The sequence below is a fragment of the Balaenoptera borealis genome (genome assembly GCF_965194805.1).
Source record: "Balaenoptera borealis genome assembly, chromosome: X".
In the NCBI taxonomy this organism is placed as follows: Eukaryota; Metazoa; Chordata; class Mammalia; order Artiodactyla; family Balaenopteridae; genus Balaenoptera; species Balaenoptera borealis.
This window is the reverse complement of record NC_138881.1, coordinates 88,879,897-88,902,095: the sequence shown is the minus strand read 5'-3', so window position 1 is coordinate 88,902,095 and position 22,199 is coordinate 88,879,897. Positions and strand designations below refer to the sequence as shown.

The 22,199-nt window shown below is 37.2% G+C and overlaps 1 protein-coding gene across 2 annotated transcripts in view; it reads right to left on the bottom strand.

The window, feature by feature from the left end:
• Positions 1-22,199, bottom strand: part of IL1RAPL2 (interleukin 1 receptor accessory protein like 2) — a 1,121,335-nt gene that overhangs the window by 1,008,632 nt on the left and 90,504 nt on the right. For both annotated transcript variants that reach the window (XM_082377189.1, XM_082377191.1), the window contains exon 2: positions 13,984-14,084. In XM_082377189.1, the coding sequence (XP_082233315.1) occupies positions 13,984-14,065 (82 nt within the window). In that variant the 5' untranslated portion in view covers positions 14,066-14,084. The remainder of the gene's footprint in view (positions 1-13,983; positions 14,085-22,199) is intronic.

Sequence of the window (22,199 nt, the reverse complement as noted above, 5' to 3'; positions counted from 1 at the left end):
GAATAAGTCCATGGTCCTAAACCTGGATTTACCTTTTAATAGTTGGGGACCTCAGATAAATGTAACTTCCCTAAGCTTCAGTCTCCTTGTCTATAAAATGAAGATAATGGTGCCCATACAAAGGGGCAGCATGGCAGAGGATTTAAGAGAAGGACTCAAGAGCCAGATGAACCTGGGTTTAAATCCTGGCTCTGCCCCTTACTAGCTATATAAAAGTGGTCAAATTATTTAGCTGCTCTAAGCCTCAGTTTCCCAATCTGGAAAACGAGACAATATGGGACCTACCTACCTACCTACCTCAGTATCTTTGCATGAGGAGACGATGTATACAAAGTGCCTGGCATATAATAGCACTCATTGCATGTTAGTTTCTCCCTTCCCCTATGATTTACTGAATTCCCTGGGGACAAAGTACACACCCCATCCATTTCTGATCACTTAAGTGCTGGCACCTGCCCAGCACAGGAGCTTTAACACAGTCTGCTTGTATTTTGGTAAGTTAATAAATGCCATATTTCTATAACATTCTTTAGCAGAATTTAGTTCCAGGCAACCACTGTCTCATTTCTCTACAAAGCAGTGATGCCAAATATATGTCACCCATCTCAAAGGTTTAATGGGTGCCTCTTGAAACCATGTGTTTCTTGTCTGTAGCCATTTAGAGAGAGCACACTTACAAAACAGCTCTCCTAAGTCATACCCGAAGAAGCAGGGCCTGACTCTACTTAGCCTGGGGCAAGGTCATTGAATTTCAAGGCATTTCTTTTAGAGAACAGTTCTGATGCAACCGCCGCAAAACAATGTGCTTCTCTATGATAGTTTCAGGTAAATATATGAAAGCAAAAATAGGGCAAGAATCAGAATATAAACAAAAGTTTAAACTTGCATATTCAGTATTCCTCTAATGGACCAGAGGTGTCGTACATATTTTAAGAAATCTCTGGATGCCAGCTTTCCCCAAGGACCAAACTACAATAGGCATTAATGGTATACTTTTGCAGAACACGTACTTCATTTAGGGCAAATTACACCTGTAGAAGTCAACAGAGCCAAAAGGGATGCACTTTAGCCCGACATGCCCATGAGTTGGGTTATGATAGAAACTAACCTAGTAGAAATTACAGGCACTCAAAGCTTCTCTCTGCTCTGGCAAATACAATATCCTTTCATTCCAAAACAATGGAGTAGAAAGGAGCCCATTCACTGCAGTTCTTGGCTGTTCTTGTGGATGGGCTAAATCCCAACATCAAAATTAATAGAATGCTCAATTTATTCTTACTTCTTTCTCATTCTTCCCCCATATGGACAGTGATAAATCCAACATGATACCAAGCTTGGTAACTTCTGTATTTGGATGATGCTACAGGGCTGGACAAGATCCCCACATGGAATTGCTTTCCAGCTTTTAAATTCATTAAATATTTTAATTAGTTTAATTATCCACACATTTTCATTTAAAGAGGACCGGTTTCATAAAGGACTTCAATATTTCAATCACATCAGATGTTGTTGATGTTATACAGCAACCAAAATAATGAACTTAGGTCTTAACTCACATTCTCTCCTCTTCCTCTGCCATCCTTTGTTGCCTAACTTAATGGAATGGCCAGAGATTTTTCCATATGAACTGCTCTGCTGCTGATTTTAATCTATCTCTCTCTCTCACAGACACACACACACACACACACACACATATTTATAAGGGTCTTTAAATCCAAGAAACATACTCATCATAGCCAACATGGGAATTTTAGTAAACAATAAGATGTTTTTCATTTGGGCTTAGATTAGCAAAAATTCTGTAATTGACAATACACAGTTAATAAATGTGTAATGAGAAAGGAACTCTGATATACTGTCGGTGGAAATATAGATTTGGTACACTGACATTGATAGGCAACTTATAGCATCTTTCAAAATTTTAAATAAAAAATTTATCCAATATTTCCACTTCTGAAGATCTCTCCTACAAAAACATTTTCTCTTCTAGTGCACTAAGATCTATATAATAGGATGATCCTCCCAGCATTGTTTTGGAATAGCAAAAACCTAGAGATAAAACCTTAACCTCCATAGATAGAGCACAGGTTTAAATTTATAATAAATCCACACAATGGAAAACTGCATGGTATTTAAATTTTTGAGTTAAATATGTATTGCCAACGATTAGAGGTTCTAGTATAAATATCAAAAATATGTGACAAATCAAGTTGGAGAATAGTATATGCAGTATGAGTCTCAGTTTGAAAACTACATGATTTAGGCTGTATACATATATACCCAAAGAAACTATCTGGAAGAAACTACATGAAGTGTAATGATTAGTTATCTCTGGGAATAAAATTATAAGAGAGTCTTCTATTTTGATACTGTTTGAACTTTTATTAAGCATGATATACTATTGTAATAAGAAAAATATCAAAACAATTCCACTACATGATTTCCAAGACACAGTAAGTTAAAAAAACAAGGACCAAAAAAGTAAACAGTCATGTTTTGCTACATTTTAAGTATGAAACAAGGAGAAATAAAAAACATTGGTTTATGAAAGAAAGGAAGGAAATACCAGAAGCTAAAGAAATTAATTACAAATAGTGGTGTGTGTGACCAAGTGGAAGAAATTGGTATGGGAATTAGATTTCTTTCACTTATTCCTTTTTCTGTAACTCTGAATTTTCAGTAATGTAAATGTTCTATGTATTCAAAAATAAAATTTAATCAAAAAAGGATAAAGCTAATTGGGTACAGACACAAATTACTTTATATATTGAATTAACATAATCAGAGAGAAAATTAAAGAATTTAAGTAATTTTTGAACATAACACTGACTCTGACTATACAGATTCAGGAGGATGACTTCTAAGGAAAAAAATATTTGTAAAATATCTTGTACTTTATTTAGTAGGTTTGTTGTTGGTAGTAGTTTTGGTGTGGTAGTTCTGAAAACATTTTGTATGAACTAAAGATAAAATAATTAAGTAAGTATTAATACATCAGTGTTGATGGGAATAAGGGTTCCCACTGTCAGAAAAGGAGATAAAAATATGGAATGGGTAAAGGTGAGGAAGAACCCTGTCATATTGGATTTGAATTGGAAGTATCAGAATTAAATCACAATTTTTAAAAATGATTTCTAAATACCACTTTCCACTGAAAGAAATCAGGAAAATGGCTAATTCCAGAGCTGGGGCAGAGAAAGAAGGAATGTAACCCTGGCACATCTTTATGACAAAAAGCAAGGAAGTGCTGAAAGAATGATGCAGTATCAAAAGGTAACAGGGAAACTTCCACTTTAGGCTATGATGATATAAACTGAAACTAGACTAGCTTTATCCATAGGAAGCAATGATAAAAGTGGACAAAATATATGAAGAAACAGTTTTCAGACGATGCAAGACTGTGATCTCAAAGAAAAGAAGAACTCATGTGGTAAGGTCCACAAACAAACCAACTCTCCAACTGGAGACAAATACCCAACGACGGCTCAGTGAATTGAAGTCCTAACAGCTCAGGAGTCCTGCTGAAGCTACAGAGATCAGGACAGCTACAGTGGCTGGAACCTTAACTAAAAGAAGAGAGTTCACTGAGGGGAGACTATAAAATCTATATGGGGGCTCTCTCTGAATCTTTGGCTGAATATTGGGCTGAACAAGCACAGGGCATGACTGCCAGTCTTTTCATCAGAGTGTGACCACCACAGAGTTAATAATAAAAGTGATACTAGAGGACAAACACTGCTGGGGAATACCTTGTTAACATCTGAGCATTCAGCTAAGATTCCAGAAAAGTCCTGCTTTAGGAGAAAGAACTATGTCACAGAATACGGCCTACTCTACACCTTCCCCAACAAAGCCTAAAGTCAAGTAAGTCTTAATAAGATCCAGAGGAGAGCAAGCGGAGCCCATGTTTCAGCAAAGCTGGAACTCCTGGCTTGGGGTCTTTCCCCTCTGCTGTCACAGAGCTGCCACGGAGCCCCAGGGGAGGGCAGCCTCACTGCACTGCCAGCTCTGGAGGGGCCCCACCACCGAAGCTGCGACCATCCTGGGGACCGTGGACCAACCATGTGGCTGACAGGGTCTTGGTGCTCTGGCCCGGTGTCAGGTCTGAGCCTCTGAGGTGGGAGAGCTGAGTTCAGGACACTGGACCACGAGAGACTTCCCAGCGCCACATAATATCAAATGGTGAGATCTCTCCCAGAGATCTTGTCACAACACTAAGACCCAGCCCCACCCAACAGCCAGCAAGCTCCAGTGCTGGATGCCCCATGTCAAACAACTAACAAGACAGGAACACAAACCCACCCATTAGCAGAGAGGCTGCCTAAAATCATACTGAGTTCACAGACAACCCAAAACACAGCACCGATGCAGCCCTGCCCACCAGAAAGAAAAGGTACAGCCCCACCCACCAGAACACAGGCACCAGTTTCCTCCACCAGGAGCCTACAGGAGCCACTGAACCAACCTCACGCACTGGGGGCAGACATCAAAAACAATGGGAACTAACGAACCTGCAACCTGTGAAAAGGATACCCCAAAAGCAGTAAGTTAAACAAAATGAGAAGACAGAGAAATATGCAGCAGATGAAGGAGCAAGAAAAAAACCCACCAGACCAAACAAATGAAGAGGAAACAGGCAGTCTACCTGAAAAAGAATTCAGAGTAATGATAGTAAAGATGATTCAAAATCTTGGAAATACAATGGAGAAAATACAAGAAAAGTTTAACAAGGACCTAGAAGAACTAATGAGCAAACAAACAATGATGAACAACACAATAACTGAAATTAAAAACACTCTAGAAGGAATCAATAGCAGAATAACTGAGGCAGAGGAATGGATAACTGGCCTGGAAGATAAAATAGGGGAAATAACTGCCACAGAGCAGAATAAAGAAAAAAGAATGAAAAGAATTGAGGACAGTCTCAGAAACCTCTGGGAAAACATTAAACACACCAACATTCGAATTATAGGGGTCCCAGAAGAAGAAGAGAAAAAGAAAGGGTCTGAAAAAATATTTGAAGAGATTATAGTTGAAAACTTCCCTAACATGGGAAAGGAAATAGTCAATCAACTCCAGGAAGCACAGAGAGTCCCATGAAGGATAAATGCAAGGAGAAACATGCCAAGACACATATTAATCAAACTATCAAAAATTAAATACAAAGAAAATATATTAAAAGCAGCAAGGGAAAAGCAACAAATAACATACAAGGGAATCCCCATAAGGTTAACAGCTGATCTTTCAGCAGAAACTCTCCAAGCCAGAAAGGAGTGGCAGGACATTTTTAAAGTGATGAAAGGGAAAAACCTACAACCAAGAAGACTCTACCCAGCAAGGATCTCATTCAGATTTGACGGAGAAATTAAAACCTTTACAGACAAGCAAAAGTTAAGAGTATTCAGCACCACCAAACCAGCTTTACAACAAATGCTAAAGAAAGTTCTCTAGGCAGGAAACACAAGAGGAGGAAGAGACCTACAAAAACAAACCCAAAGGGGCTTCCCCAGTGGCGCAGTGGTTGAGAATCTGCCTGCCAATGCAGGGGACACAGGTTCGAGCCGTGGTCTGGGAAGATCCCACATGCTGCGGAGCAACTAGGCCCGTGAGCCAAAATTACTGAGCCTGCGCGTCTGGAGCCTGTGCTCCGCAACAAGAGAGGCCGCAATAGTGAGAGGCCTGCGCACTGCGATGAAGAGTGGCCCCCGCTTGCCACAACTAGAGAAAGCCCTCACACAGAAACGAAGATCCAACACAGCCATAAAAAAAATAAATTAAAAAAACAAACAAACAAACCCAAAACAATTAAGAAAATGGTAATAGGAACACTCAGAGTGATCATTACCTTAAATGTAAATGGATTAAATGCTCCAACCAAAAGACATAGACTGGCTGAATGGATACAAAAACAAGACCCGTATATATGCTGTGTACAAGAGACCCACTTCAGACCTAGGGACACATACAGACTGAAAGTGAGGGGATGGAAAAAGATATTCCACGAAAACGGAAAACAAAAGAAAGCTGGAGTAGCATTTCTCATATGAGACAAAATGGACTTTAAAATATACAATATTACAAGAGACAATGAAGGACACTACATAATGATCAAGGGATCAATCCAAGAAGAAGATATAACAACTGTGAATATTTATGCACCCAAAACAGGAGCACCTCAATACATAAGGCAAATGCAAACAGCCATAAAAGGGGAAATCGAGAGTTACACAATCATGGTAAGGGACATTAACACCCCACTGTCACCAATGGACAGATCATTCAAAAATAAATAAATAAATAAGGAAACACAAGCTTTAAAAGACACATTAGACCAGATAGACATAATTGATATTTATAGGACATTCCATCCAAAAACAACAGAATACACTAAGTGCTCATGGAACATTCTCCAGGATAGATCATATCTTGGGTAACAAACCAACCCTTGGTAAATTTAAGGAAATTGAAATTTTATCAAGTATATTTTTCACAATGCTATGAGACTAGATATCAATTACCGGAAGAAAACTGTAAAAAATTCAAACACATGGAGGCTAAACAATATGCCACTAAATAACCAAGAGATCACTGAATAAATCAAAGAGGAAATCAAAAAATACCTAGAAACAAATGACAATGAAAACACGATGACCCAAAACCTATGGAATGCAGCAAAAGCAGTTTTAACAGGGAATTTAATAGCAAAACAATCATACCTCAAGAAACAAGAAACAGCTCAAATAAACAATCTAAACTTACACCTAAAGCAATTAGAGAAAGAAGAAGAACAACAGCAGCAACAAAAAAACAAAGTTAGCAGAAGGAAAGATATCATAAAGATCAGATCAGAAATAAATGAAAAAGAAATGAAGGAAACAATAGCAAAGATCAATAACACTAAAAGCCAGTTCTCTGAGCAGATAAACAAAATTGATAAACCATTAGCCAGACTCATCAAGAAAAAAAGGGAGAAGACTCAAATCAATAGAATTAGAAATGAAAAAGGGGAAGTAACAACTGACACTGCAGAAATACAAAGGATCATGAGAGATTACTACAAGCAACCATATGCAAATAAATTGGACAACCTGGAAGAAATGGACAAATTCTTAGAACAGCACAACCTTCTGAGACTGAACCAGGAAGAAACAGGAAATATAAACAGACAAATCACAAGCACTGAAATTGAAACTGTGATTAAAAATCTTCCAACAAACAAAAGCACAGGACCAGATGGATTCACAGAAAAATTCTACCAAATTTTTGGAGAAGAGCTAACACCTATCCTTCTCAAACTCTTCCAAAATATTGCAGAGGGAGGAACACTCCCAAATTCATTCTACAAGGCCGCCATCCCCCTGACACCAAAACCAGAGAAAGATGTCACAAAAAAAGAAAACTACAGGCCGATATAACTGGAGAACATAGATGCAAAAATCCTCAACAAAATACTAGCAAACAGAATCCAACATCACATTAAAAGGATCATACACCATGATAAAGTGGGGTTTATACCAGGAATGCAAGGATTCTACAATATACGCAAATCAATCAATGTGATACACCATATTAACAAATTGAAGGAGAAAAACCATATGGTCAACTCAAAAGATGCAGAAAAATCTTTCAACAAAATTCAACACCATTTATGATAAAAACTCTACAGAAAGTAGGCACAGAGGGAGCCTACCTCAACATAATAAAGGCCATATAAGACAAACCCACAGCCAACATCATTCTCAATGGAGAAAAACTGAAACCATTTCCTCTAAGATCAGGAACAAGACAAGGTTGCCCACTCTCACCACTATTATTCAACATAGTCTTGGAAGTTTTAGCCAGAGTAATCAGAGAAGAAAAAGAAATAAAAGGAATCCAAATCGGAAAAGAGGAATTAAAATTGTCACTGTTTGCAGATAACATGAGACTATACATAGAGACTCCTAAAGATGCTACCAGAAAACTACTAGAGCTAATCAATGAATTTGGTAAAATAACAGGATACAAAATTAATGCACAGAAATCTCTTGCAGTCCTATACACTAATGACAAAAAATCAGAAAGAAAAATAAAGGAAACACTCCTATTTACCATCGCAACAAAAAGAATAAAATACCTAAGAATAAACCTACCTAAGGAGACAAAGACCTGTATGCAGAAAACTATAAGACACTGATGAAACAAATTAAAGATGATACCAATAGATAGAGAGATATACCATATTCTTGGACTGGAAGGATCAACATTGTGAAAATGACTATACTACCCAAGGCTATCTACAGTTTCAGTGCAATCCCTATCAAACTGCCAATGGCATTTTTCACAGAATTAGAACAAAAAATTTCACAATTTGTATGGAAACACAAAATACCCCGGATAGCCAAAGCAATCTTGACAAAGAAAAATGGAGCTGCAGGAATCAGGCTCCCTGACTTCAGACTCTACTACAAAGCTACAGTAATCAAGACAGTATGGTACTAGCACAAAAACAGAAATATAGATCAATGGTACAGGATAGAAAGCCCAGACATAAACCCACTCACATATGGTCACCTAATTTACTACAAAGGAGGCAAGTACATACAATGGAGAAAAGACAGTCTCTTCAATAAGTGGTGCTGGGAAAACTGGACAGCTACATGTAAAAGAATGAAATTAGAACACTCCCCAACACCATACACAAAAATAAACTCAAAATGGATTATAGGCCAAAATGTAAGGCCAGACACTATCAAACTCTTAGAGGAAATCATAGGCAGAACTCTCTATGACATAAATCACAGCAAGATCCTTTTTGACCCACCTCGTAGAGAAATGGAAATAAAAACAAAAATAAACAAATGGGACATAATGAAACTTAAAAGCTTTTGCACAGCAAAGGAAACCATAAATAAGACCAAAAGACAACCCTCAGAATGGGAGAAAATATTTGCAAATGAAGTCTGACAAAGGATTAATCTCCAAAATATACAAACAGCACATGCACTCAATGTCAAAAAAAAACAAACAACCCAATCAAAAAATGGGCAGAAGACCTAAATAGACATTTCTCCAAAGAAGACATAGAGATGGTCAAGAAGCACATGAAAAGCTCCTCAACATCACTAATTATTAGAGAAATGCAAATCAAAACTACAACGAGGTATCACTTCACACCCATCAGAATGGCCATCATCAAAAAATCTACAAACAATAAATGCTCGAGAGGGTGTGGAGGAAAGGGAACTCTCTTACACTGTTGGTAGGAATGTAAATTGATACAGCCACCTTGGAGAACAGTATGGAGGTTCCTTAAAAACTAAAAATAGAACTACCATATGACCCAGCAATCCCACTACTGGGCATATACCCTGAGAAAACCATAATTGAAAAGGGGACATGTACCACAATGTTCATTGCAGCACTATTTACAATAGCCAGGACATGGAAGCAACCTAAGTGTCCATCGACAGATGAATGGATAAAGAAGATGTGGCACACATATACAATAGAATGTTACTCAGCCATAAAAAGAAATGAAATTGAGTTATTTGTAGTGAAGTGGATGGACCTAGAGTCTGTCATACAGAGTGAAATAAGTCAGAAAGAGAAAAACAAATACTATATGCTAACACGTATATATGGATTCTTAAAAAAAAGTGGTTCTCATGAACCTAGGGGCAAGACAGGAATAAAGATGTAGGTGTAGAGAATGGACTTGAGGACTCAGGGAGGGGGAAGGGTAAGCTGGGATGAAGTGAGAGAGTAGTGTTGACATATATACACTACCAAATGTAAAATAGATAGCTAGTGGGAAGAAACTGCATAGCACAGGGAGATTTGCTAGATTTCTTATGATGACCTAGAGGGGTGGGATTAGGGACGGTAGGAGGGAGACACAAGAGGGAGGGGATATGGGGATATATGTATACATATAGCTGATTCACTTTGTTATACAGCAGAAACTAACACAACATTGTAAAGCAATTATACTCCAATAAAGAGGTCAAAAAAAAGAAAAAAAGATCCACAGGGGAGAAACAGATTAGAGATTGAGTCCCACCAAGTTATAGACGATCAGGGCATACCTTGGGTTTTCCATTGATCTACTCTGACAAAGCATACAACTAAGCACCAAAAGTTCAAGATTAGTAATTGAACTGCTACTAGAACAAACACCAATACCCTTTAGAGGAACATAACAGAATTCTATATCTCTACAACATAGTACCTACAAATTCCAGTACTCAATAAAAAACACTTGAAATGGAAAAAAAAAAAAGTAACCCCCATCAAGTCAATCCAAAATGTATCTAAGATTACCCACTGTGTGCCAGCAGGACTTTGCATCCTCTTGACCACCAGGGACTATATTTTTCTAGCTGATTAAGATATCTTAGTAGCTCTGCAATTTTCCTTCAAACACCAGATCACTGAAAAGTTGTTTTATGGTCATCCTCCAGATGTACTGACTGCAAGATGACCAAATTTGGGTTCAGAATTTAACATACCCTCTCATCAAATTGGTCATCCTATTCCTTTCCCTTCTAATAAGAAGATCCAGGCTAGGAGAGCTGAATTCCAATAATTGCCTAATACAGCTCACATTTTCCTGCAGCAGCAGCAGTACCAGCAAAAGCAAGAAAAAAGTAAAGTGGACAGGTTAATGCCCCCCCCAAAAAATTAAGTCCGTGTATACCCTAGAGACATAATTTTTCAGGTTAGACAAAATAGTTAAATAGAAGCCCTTGTGTGATCTCTCCTTGGGAGTTATTTCCCCACCCATCTTATTAAAAATTAATTTTAGATAATTAGAAGTCCTCTACAGGGTGTTTCTGCCATTAGCCTTTGTTAAGATATTAGCCAATTCCCTGCCATAAAGATTGACACCTTTAAGTAAAGCAAACCTACTTCTCATAGAGTAGACTTTCTAAATGACCTTATCTATTTAGTCCTAAATTTAGATAATGCCAGTGCTGAAGGACCTCATGAGTATTCTGTGAGGAAGATAACAAGCCCACACTTTGCCAATCAGCTATAATCCTTAAAATTAGATGCTGTGCATTTTAGTATGTTCTAATGTAACCAAGCCCTAGATGCAATCTCAGAGCCATCTTTGCTGTTTTCCGATCCAGGGTTGATGATTGGGCTTACCTAATGTGCATGGGCATTACCTAAAAGAATAACCTGTGCTGTAGCTTCTAAAAATTGCATAGCACCCAAAACCAGGAGGTTTGTTTCAATATGTGCCCAGAGTAGATTTAAAAACAAAACAAAACAAAACAAAAAACCTTGAGTCTTATTATTTTCCCTGATTGGCAAGTACAGAAAAAGAAACTTTCATCACTTGGTCCTCTGTCTTGTGCATAAGGAGGTACTTGGCATAAGTATTTGTAGGGATCTTAGTGAAAAGGGTTCTTGTCTATAATGAACTGCACAGAAATCATTATAACTGGCGTCACATCTGGCACTAAACAGTTATAAATGTTAATGAGCAAAGGACACAATCACTTTTCATTTTTTGACTTGAAGGAAAGAAAGGAGGGGAGAAAAATAAAATTTCTAAGTTCCATTGGCTATTCCATTGGCTAAACAACTACGCAAGTTTAATCCAGATCTCTTTAACTGGCAAAGGCCAAAGGACCTCACAGACTGTATGAAACAAAATTTTGTACTCCAGATTTGCCAGAGTAATTTTAATGTTCTTCAAACGATAAGGCCAACTCAAATAGGACCATCATAATGAGAGTGCAAGTAATTCTTTTTCCTACATAAAACAGTAATATTAAGAGGATTGTAGGGGCTAGGATGGGGGTTATGATGAAAGTGGTGAAATAAGGCAAGAGTGAAAACAACTGCTCCAAAGGACCCCCATCTTCATCAGATATGTGCAACTTAACGTGCCTTTTATCCATTCCATGCTTGGTTTTATTTCTGTATTTTGAAGTAAAAAACAAACACTACACACACAGACATGCACAAACCAACGTCAACCTATTAGTCTTCCCTTTCTATTCCATATACAATGTAAATAGGAGGAAGGCATAAGAAAAAAGGCCAACTGTATTCAAACCATCTCCACTGCCCAGACCTGTACAAAAAGTTTTGTTCCAATATTAAAATTGCTATATGTCCTAGGAGGTAGCTGAGGGTAAACAGATGGGGAAGAGGAGACTGAAACAATTCAAATACATTCACTCTAAGGGGAATATCTTTTGGGGTAATGTTTCTTTAATAAAGCTCACTACAGATATGACACCACTTGCCTACACTGAGAAGACAAAGCTAAGAACCCGTAATAAGCCACAAACAGTCTCATACTTGGTAAGAATAAAGGGGCAGAGCATTAAAATGTTGATCTTTAAAGGACATCTTCACATCAATGATAACTACATCTATGTATGTGTATGTGTGTGTGTGTGTGTGTGTGTGTGTATACATTTTTTTTAACAGCATCCCTCCTCATAAATAATAAGGAAACCAAGAAAACAAGACAGCATATGCAGGTAGCAACTTGTTTTTGTTTTTCAGATTGGATTTTACTTGAATTAAGCTATCATAATATAGATGGCTTTTTAAATTCTCAAATTTTTTTTTTTTTTTTGCTTTCAGATTCTGCTACAGACATTATAACATAACCAAGTGAGGAAAATGGGATCCAGTCCAACAGGCTACATCGCTAGTAAGTAATATCTCCAAGTATTTTATTTCAGCAATAATCAATCTGAGCCAAGATTGAAAGTGAAAATGTGACTTCAAAAGTAAGGCAAGGAAAGACAGCCACGTAAAATAGGCCAAGCTGGAGATATTATAGGTAAAATGTTACACACAAATACAGCAGAAAGAGTCACAATATACAAAAACGTGTTAAAGACATTCATAAGTATTTAATGGGGGAGAAAAAGCCAATATATTCCCCTACCTTTACCATTCCAGAATCCTTTGGACTTCAGTAGTGTTTCTCTATTATATAACCTGTGATCCACTTTTGTGAAAGATTTATTAATATACTATCAATTGAAGAACAATACTATTCTTTAGCAATTTCAATGATCAAGTATTCTCGCCTTAGAAAACAAACATCAACCAAACTCCAAGCTCCAGCCAGTATTTATTGCTTTGAAAAATAGGCATGTACTTTATTGCCTGGGTTTTAGACTTAATGAGAAAGTAAAGAGCGTACATTTAATTCTAGGAAATAACTGAATTAGAAGCCAGCAGAAAGCCCCATCCATAGCCTTTTGTTTCCACATACCAATACATTCCTCAACGTCTTACTGGAATGATTACAGACAGAAAATCAATTCTTAAAATCTCATGCATGATTTGTAATTATAGCTAAAATATATAATCAAAGCTGAAAGACATATATATCCAAGTGTTATTAAACAATGATTAAGCTTTGATTGGGATATCTACTGGCTACAGCTAATCTCTTAGTACAATCATGGCTGCCTACCAGACCACCATGTTCTAGGAATAGATATTTATTCTCAAGAAATTCCTCTTCAGGCAATTAGCTAATATTTCCAAACTTGGAAGCTTTAAACCTCCGCCTGTTAGGGATTTGGTACAAATGTGAAGGTGTGAGGAAATAAAGCTCACTGATATTTGTCAAAAACTTTCATTTAAACTGTAACGCTGCATACGCAATTAGGAGGCAAAGAATATATACTTTTAAAGGTTTCCTGTCTTCTCATTTGCAAATGTTTACTCCCAGGTGTATATGCACTAGCAAATGTAACCAACCCTAAGAAGGCCCTTAACATTTTATTGTCCACTGAGAGTATACTGCCACTGAAGTTGAACAAAATTCCACTGGTTTCCCAGCATTTTGTCAGTGGTAGGCTAAAATCTCATTTTTACTTTGGCTACTTTCCAACATAGCTGGATTACAAGTGCTTCTGTTTAAAGATATTTGTAGTTAAAGACACAGATGCTCTCTAGATGTTCACAAAAAGCATATATTTTTGACCAAATCATGAGAAGTTGCCAGCAACTTACCAGAATTTCTCTTTGACACCATCTTCAAATTTGTGCTGACTACAGAACAGACCACAAGGGCCAAAAGAAATGGTGGCTTCATTGTTCACTTTCCTTGGCAGCTGAAAAGTCAAAAAAGCATATGAAGTTTGAATCCAGATCTTGGCCTCAACAAAGCAGCAGCTATAATTTCACATACCTTGAAGACACATTACAGAAACAATGACATTTTGGTGATTTCTGGCTTTATTTTTATGCAAATGGAAGAAAATATGAAAGTTCACAATTGCATCATGTCAAAGTTCCCTGCTCAGAACTTTTCAATGGTTTCCCACTGGATTTAGAGTAAAATCTGAACCCCCTCCATTAGACGTTCATGGGCCTGCAAGTAGGGCTCCTGCTGCCTCTTTGATCTTATTCCACAGCACTTTCCCTCTCGTTGGCTATGCTCCATCCACTATGGACATTGTATTTGTCCCTGGAACATGCCTTAGTCATTTCCTCCTCATGGCCTTTGCATTAGGTCTTCCTGCTGGAATACTCCTCCCCACTCTTCACTCACATTCATTAACATCCTATAGGTCTCAGTCCCACAAAAAGGCCTTTCCTGACTACCCAATCTTAAAGTCTCACTCTGTCATTCACTAGCTCACCTCCTTGCTTGTTTTATTCATAAGACTGATCAGCACTTATAGTTATTGTGTTTATGTGACAGGAAGAGTTTTTACTCAACTTTGACACTGATGTTTTAAAATCAGCAGCACCGAATCTTAAATAATTGGAATGAAACTGTTCTGAAATGAAAAATAACTGAGAAAAGTATGGAATTGAACTGAGATATTGTTAAGAACCCCCCCAAAAGGGAATAGAATTGACTAAAGCACGATCGGTAGGCATTTGGGGAGAAAACAAAAACGTTTTTAAGTGTTTATTCCATTGAGTTAAGACTTTTCAGTAAATTGGTTCCTATATGAGGGCTCATTTAGAATTCTTTACAAATCAGAATATAAGCACCACAGAGGTACATTGGGTTCATCATAAACCCAAGATAGAAAAATAGCAAAGGGGACCATGAGGGTGAAACCAGAGAGATCCCTGAAATAATGGATGGAAGCAAACCTGAATGGAAAGACAAAAACAAGCTCTGGATAACATTTAAAGATCCAGAATTCCATATAAAGATTTGTTTTCTGAATAATTGGTTTGTACCTAAAAGTGCAGAATCTTACCCAGAATGTAAGAGTAACAGGATGATATCAAGTGTTGGGTGGGATCCTCTTTTCCCAGAATTGACCAAAAGATCCACCTGATATCTTAAATTCAGAAAAATTCATGTTTGGGTGAGGCCACCAGTTCAACTATTCAGTGCAGCTAGTTCCTCATCATACTGCCCCCCTCCACCACCAACTCCATCAATAAACAGAGGTCTGGGAAGGAAGAGGAGGTCTTTTGATAACAAAGACAGGCTTTGCTTTCCCAGTTGTCATGTTGGACTTCCCTTGTACCACTGAAGCAGGAATAAAGAACCCTGGGGAGAGATGGTATGCTGGAGATTTCCAGATGACCAGGGGGCCAGGACTAATCCCTATCCATCCCCAACATACACCAAATTTCCGGGTCCCAAGAAGCATGCAAGTTGGATTTGGCACATTACCAAAGATCCATCTTGGATTGGGTAAACAGATGATTCTTGTCATAGGCTTTGCAACATGGGGCAAAATGAGTCCACCTGAGAGGAAAGTGGTATGATGCTACCAGCTAAAACTGAGGGAAGATGTAATCAAATCTTTCCAGGGACTTCCAATATCCAGAGGAGACGCTTGGGGGAGAATCTCATCATCAGGCCTGTTGTAACTACTACCTGTTTATACAGCGCATATAGACAGCTAGATGAGAAGTTATGACCAACCAAGGAGAAGACACAGGCAATCACAAGCATTTCTTTTTCCTCTCCCTCTTCTCCAGTCACACCTATCCCAATGCAACACCAAAGGAGAAGGTACAGAGGAAAGAGGAAGAAGAAGGGAAAATGTGTGAAAACCTACCACGCACCCTCCAAATTCCTAGCCATGAGAGCCACATATCTCCTCTGTTTGAAAAAAAAAAAGAAAGATACAATATTTGAATCAGATAGGATCTTGGACTAAGACAAAGTCTTTAAAATCAGAACAAAACTCAGAAAAATATCTGAAAAATGATAGAATCAAACTGAAATGTTTATCACTGTCCCTGACTCCTAGTGGAAAAAGGAAGTATAGTAGAGCACATGAAGTAGCAATTAGGAAAAATAGTATCATTCCATGTTTATACTTCAATGAGTTGAAACGCTTAATAAATCAGTTACATTTATTAACTTGGTTGTTTTTACCCACTCCTTGACCACTAGCATGTAAGCTTCATGAGGGCAGTCACTTAGTCATTAGCTGTTGTATTCTCAGCATCTATCGTAGAGCTGGACATATAATAGGTTATCAGTAAATATTTTAATGAATGAAAGGGGAATATCAATGTAGATAACAACATATCAAGGTTCAAGTAACACAAATAAATTGCAGCTTTCAGTGGTTTTCTTCCCAAGTTACCCATTTATTTGAAATAGAATCTCTCTTATCTAATATATGATTATCCGAATCTGATATGGGCCCCATCTCCTGCTGTAGCAGACTCTGTTGGTACCCTATCCATATCCTCTTGGCCCTCCCAAAAGTCATCTGCACAGAAGTCTTCCTATGTTTCTTTGCCAGAGGTGCTTCTCTATCTGCAAAAGCAGCTTGAATAGCAAAGGAGGCTGACTGGAAGTTCCAGGTTGTTAACACACCGTGAGTGATTCTCATTCAATGATGGGAGTTGGTGAATAAATACCCCAGCTTCCTCACCCCTTGGAATGTTCCAGTAGGACTGAATGGCAAACTGCTCATTAGCACACTCTATTTGCTTTTCCTCCCTTCTAGTCTGACTTTGCCATTCCCTTGTAGTACTTGCTGGGATCACCTCCCAAATAAACTACTTACATCCAAATCCTTGTGTTTGGGTCTGCTTTTGGGAGATCCCAAACCAAGACTCTGAAAATACCATTATAAACTCCACACATTTCTTTGTTTTATATAGACTATCTGTCCAATTTCCAGCTCAAAAGATTATGTAGCCTCTGGACTTTCAAAAGAAGGCTTATACTTCAAATTTTTCCTGAACCATAGGCACATTCTAACTCTCCTGTCTTGTCTCCCTTTTTAGAACTTATATCACCCCCAGTGACTTTGATAAGAACATTGGCTCATCTCTGATTTAGCTCTTCCTGCTGTATTCTCTCAGTTACCAACTCAACCTTGCTGGTTAGCTATTAGGAGACTTCCAGGTTCTCCCTACCCTCAACCCATCTTACTCATGATTGTACCTTCACTATTTCTGTCTAAAAGTTGACAGTTTGTAAGGACTATAATTTGCCTAGAATATCATTTTAAGGATTCTAATATTTTGTAAATGGTGACAAAATTAAAGATTATTTGAAAAGGACTTTTTTAAAATGTTACTTTACCCAGTAGTTATAATTTTCACCCAAAGCAAGAACTGTATTTCATACCTGCTATCCAGAGATATCAAGGGTAGAAAACAGCTGACAAAAAAATATTTCTACTTCCTTATTTAGTCAATCCCTTCCTATTCTTTGTGAAATAAAATGCTTAATGCTTGACTTTGACTAGTAAAATCATCATGGGAATTGAATATGTTAACCACAGAATTATTTCATATACCCCCCTTCTTTTCAATTAAAATCAGTGGGGATTAGAAAAACTGGATGTATTGAGTTTTTTAATCTGTATATTTGCCAATCCTATTTCCACAGGAGAGTTCATTAATTCAACAAACTCTGATGAATAACTATTATATTTTATGATAATAATTATAACTTATTGAGCATTTTTTGTGTGCCAGATAATGCACTGGACTGTGATATTGTACTTTATCCTACTAATGACCATGTGAGCTATTATTATCCCCATTTTACTTTTCAGAAAACTGATACTTATGGCTTATCCAAGGCCACAACAATAGCAAATTAAGGAAGAAAGGATTTCATTTTAGTTCTGTGTGACTACAAAGCCCAAACTCTTAACCACTACTAAACTATATTTGCCCTAGAAGTTAGATGCTATGGGAGTCATAAACCATGTCTAAGATTATAAAACATCACTTCTTGCCGTCTAGTATGCATGCACACTGGAGTGCTTAGTCAAATGCAAGGCAGTAGAGAACAACCTGTATATGTTAGGTGTTAAGGGAATATAGAGTAAGAAGCGTGTTTGGTAGCATGTTCAGTAGGTGATTCAGATTTCCCACTGAAAGGGAAAATCTGCCAAACTGCCAATTCAAACAGTCAAAAAGAAAGGCCAGTGCAATCAATCTCCTAGCAATGCTCATCTGCAACAGCAATCGACCTGAAATATCATCACTGATCAAGGAATGTGACCACTGGGCTCCCAACATACACTTCCACACATCTGTTTAAACACTAAAAGTGTCAGAAGCAGCTCAGATTATACCTTGGAAATTTTACACTGAAATTTAGGTTTATTACATTATAACTTTTCCCTCTTGGTGATTTTACAACCAACTTACTGTTGTGTGAAGAAAGTGTACAGAAGCATGTATAATATTTTATATGATGGCAATTATGCTCCTATTCAATTATTTCGAAATTACTTTTTTCCCCCATAAAAAAGGGTCTTCCCCTTACTGTAGCTATAACTATGCAGTGGTCCTTATACCTAAAGTTCATATACCCCTGAGGTCTTTGTGTTTACTGATTCCCTAAGGGTAGTATGTAAAAATCCCAAAAGGCCACATGAGGAATTCTAAAGACTGAAGACACTGGCACAATGGCTAATGAAGGCATTAGTATTCCTCTCCTTTGAGTACCAAATCTTAATATAAGTAGGGCCATCTTGACAAGAGAGTTTTAAAAAATGTAATTGAACTAAATCTTTCAACAGATAATTGTAATGATAATGTTAAGCTCGAATGGTTTTCAAGTATAGTTTATAAATTACCTTATCCACTTTACTTTCTTCCTCCCTTAAAGTACCAGGTATGTCAGGTTCCTGGTTCATGTTAATTTTTTAAAGTATCTGTATGGCATACTCTTGACTCTAGAAGCCAAAACAAGTTTAACTTATGAATATATTCTGACACAGTTGAAATATCCAACTAGGTATATCAGCTAGGCTGCAGAGAATATGCAATTATATCATTTCTTAATACATTCTTGCCATCAGAGACAATTTTGTTACTTATGATGTCTTCCAATCATTTGGATCAGCCAGTCATATAATCTCCAACAAACTGGAAATTACAAACACACAGACACACAGCCCACATATATATCACAGATGTATTATTTATAAAGATAATTAACTTTCAACGACAGTTCTGTAGTTAACACACATTCATCTCAATCTCTTATATTTTCTACTTCCACAGTCATCCTCAATGAAGTCTGGTATTCATATAGAGATGACCCTGAGGTCTTATTAGATCTTCAATCAGGAAACAAAGATGCAATAATGTTAATGAGATTCTACTTACTCAGGAGAAAAAGTTTGTTCTCAATTTGACTCAAATTTGGAAGATTTCCATAGTTATGTAGTCCAACCATCAACCAATGAAGAAATCATTTGATACCATATCCCTGTATCTACCATGTCCTCAGCTACTTCCTATTTCATGAAAACAACTATATGAAGTGGCAGCCCATTCTATTATTAGCTTTAATACTTATAAATGGAGGTAGAAAGAAACATGGATATTGAAAGGAAGAAAGCCAGAAATAAAGAAGTAGGAAGACACAGACAGCTAAAGATAGAGAGACAGATGGATAGGAAACAGATGGAAAGAGAAAAAATACACACAGAGGAGAAATGAAGAGATAGATAAAACATATAGAGAAGCAGAGGCTGAGCAAAAGACAGAAATGGAGACACAAAAAGCTGACATATCAAAAAAGAAGGGGAAGCAAAAGGTAAGAGGAATTATGGGGGAGGAATTTCTGAGAGATAGAAGAGACAAAAAGGGTAAAAAGAGATGCAAACACAGAGGAAAAAAGTGGTTACGAGCAACTCTAGAGTTCCAGGGTCATGACAAAAACTGACTATCTCTCAAACTATTATTTCTTTTTCCTGTAGTAATCATAGAGCACACAGGTTTTGGCTCGGCATGTAGTCCCCAAAAATGGAGTCTTCATTTCCCAGCCTTCCTTGCAACTGGACAGGTGAGTTCTGACCATTAAGATATAACCAGAAGTGTCACATGCAAGAGGGATAAATCTTACCCAGGGTTGCTCCAATCGGCAAACTTAAAATAGTGGGTATAAATTTTTATACTGTTTAGAGAAAAAGTCTTCAGTCATTACTCACTGCTAGGTGGTTACTATATCCCTCACCATTCAACTTTTTCTTCCTAAAATATGTTTGTCCAAGACCCGTACATATGCTGTCTACAAGAAACCCACTTGAGACCTAGGGACATATACAGACTGAAAGTGAGGGGATGGAAAAAGATATTCCATGCAAATGGAACTCAAAAGAAAGCTGGAGTAGCAATTCTCATATCAGACAAAATAGACTTTAAAACAAAGACTATTAGAAGAGACAAAGAAGGACACTACATAATGATCAAGGGATCAATCCAAGAAGAAGATAAAACTATTGTAAATATTTATGCACCCAACATAGGAGCACCTCAATACATAAGGCAAATACTAACAGCCATAAAAGGGGAAATCGACAGTAACACAATCATACTAGGGGACATTAACACCCCACTTTCACCAATGGACAGATCATCCAAAATGAAAATAAATAAGGAAACACAAGCTTTAAATGATACATTAAACAAGATGGACTTAATTGATATTTATAGGACATTCCATCCAAAAACAACAGAATACACTTTCTTCTCAAGTGCTCATGGAAAATTCTCCAGGATAGATCATATCTTGGGTCACAAATCAAGCCTTGGTAAATTTGAGAAAACTGAAAGCATATCAAGTATCTTTTAGGACCACAACGCTATGAGACTAGATATCAATTACAGGAAAAAATCTGTAAAAAATACAAACACATGGAGGCTAAAATGTACACTACTTAATAACCAATAGATCACTTGAAAAATCAAAGACGAAATCAAAAATACCTAGAAACAAGTGAAAATGAAAACACAACGACCCAAAACCTATGGGATGCAACAAAAGCAGTTCTAAGAGGGAAGTTTATAGCAATACAATCCTACCTCAAGAAACAAGAAACAGCTCAAATAAACAACCTAACCTTACACCTAAAGCAATTAGAGAAAGAAGAACAAAAAATCCCCAAAGTTAGCAAAAGGAAGGAAAATCATAAATATCAGATCAGATATAAATGAAAAAGAAATGAAAAAAAAACGATAGCAAAGATCAATTAAACTAAAAGCTGGTTCTTTGAGAAGATAAACAAAATTGATAAACCATTAGCCAGACTCATCAAGAAAAAAAGGGAGAAGACTCAAATCAATAGAATTAGAAATGAAAAAGGAGAAGTAACAACTGACCCTGCAGAAATACAAAGGATCATGAGAGATTACTACAAACAACTATTTGCCAATAAAATGGATAACCTGGAAGAAATGCACAAATTCTCAGAAATGCACAAACTTTCGAGACTGAACTAGGAAAAAATAGAATATATGAACAGACCAATCACAAGCATTGAAACTGAAACTGTGATTTTAAATCTTCCAACAAACTAAAGCCCAGGACCAGATGGCTTCACAGGCGAATTCTATCAAACATTTAGAGAAGAGCTAACACCTATCCTTCTCAAACTCTTCCAAAATATAGCAGAGAGAGGAACACTCCCAAACTAATTCTACGAGGCCACCATCACCCTGACGCCAAAACCAGACAAAGATGTCACAAAGAAAGAAAACTACAGGCCAATATCACTGATGAACATAGATGCAAAATTCCTCAACAAATTACTAGCAAACAGAATCCAACAGCACATTAAAAGGATCATACACCATGATTAAGTGGGGTTTATCCCAGGAATGCAAGGATTCTTCAATATTCGCAAATCAACCAATGTGATACACCATGTTAACATATTGAAGGAGAAAAACCATATGATCATCTCAACAGATGCAGAGAAAGCTTTTGACAAAATTCAACACCCATTTATGATAAAAGCCGTGCAGAAAGTAGGCAT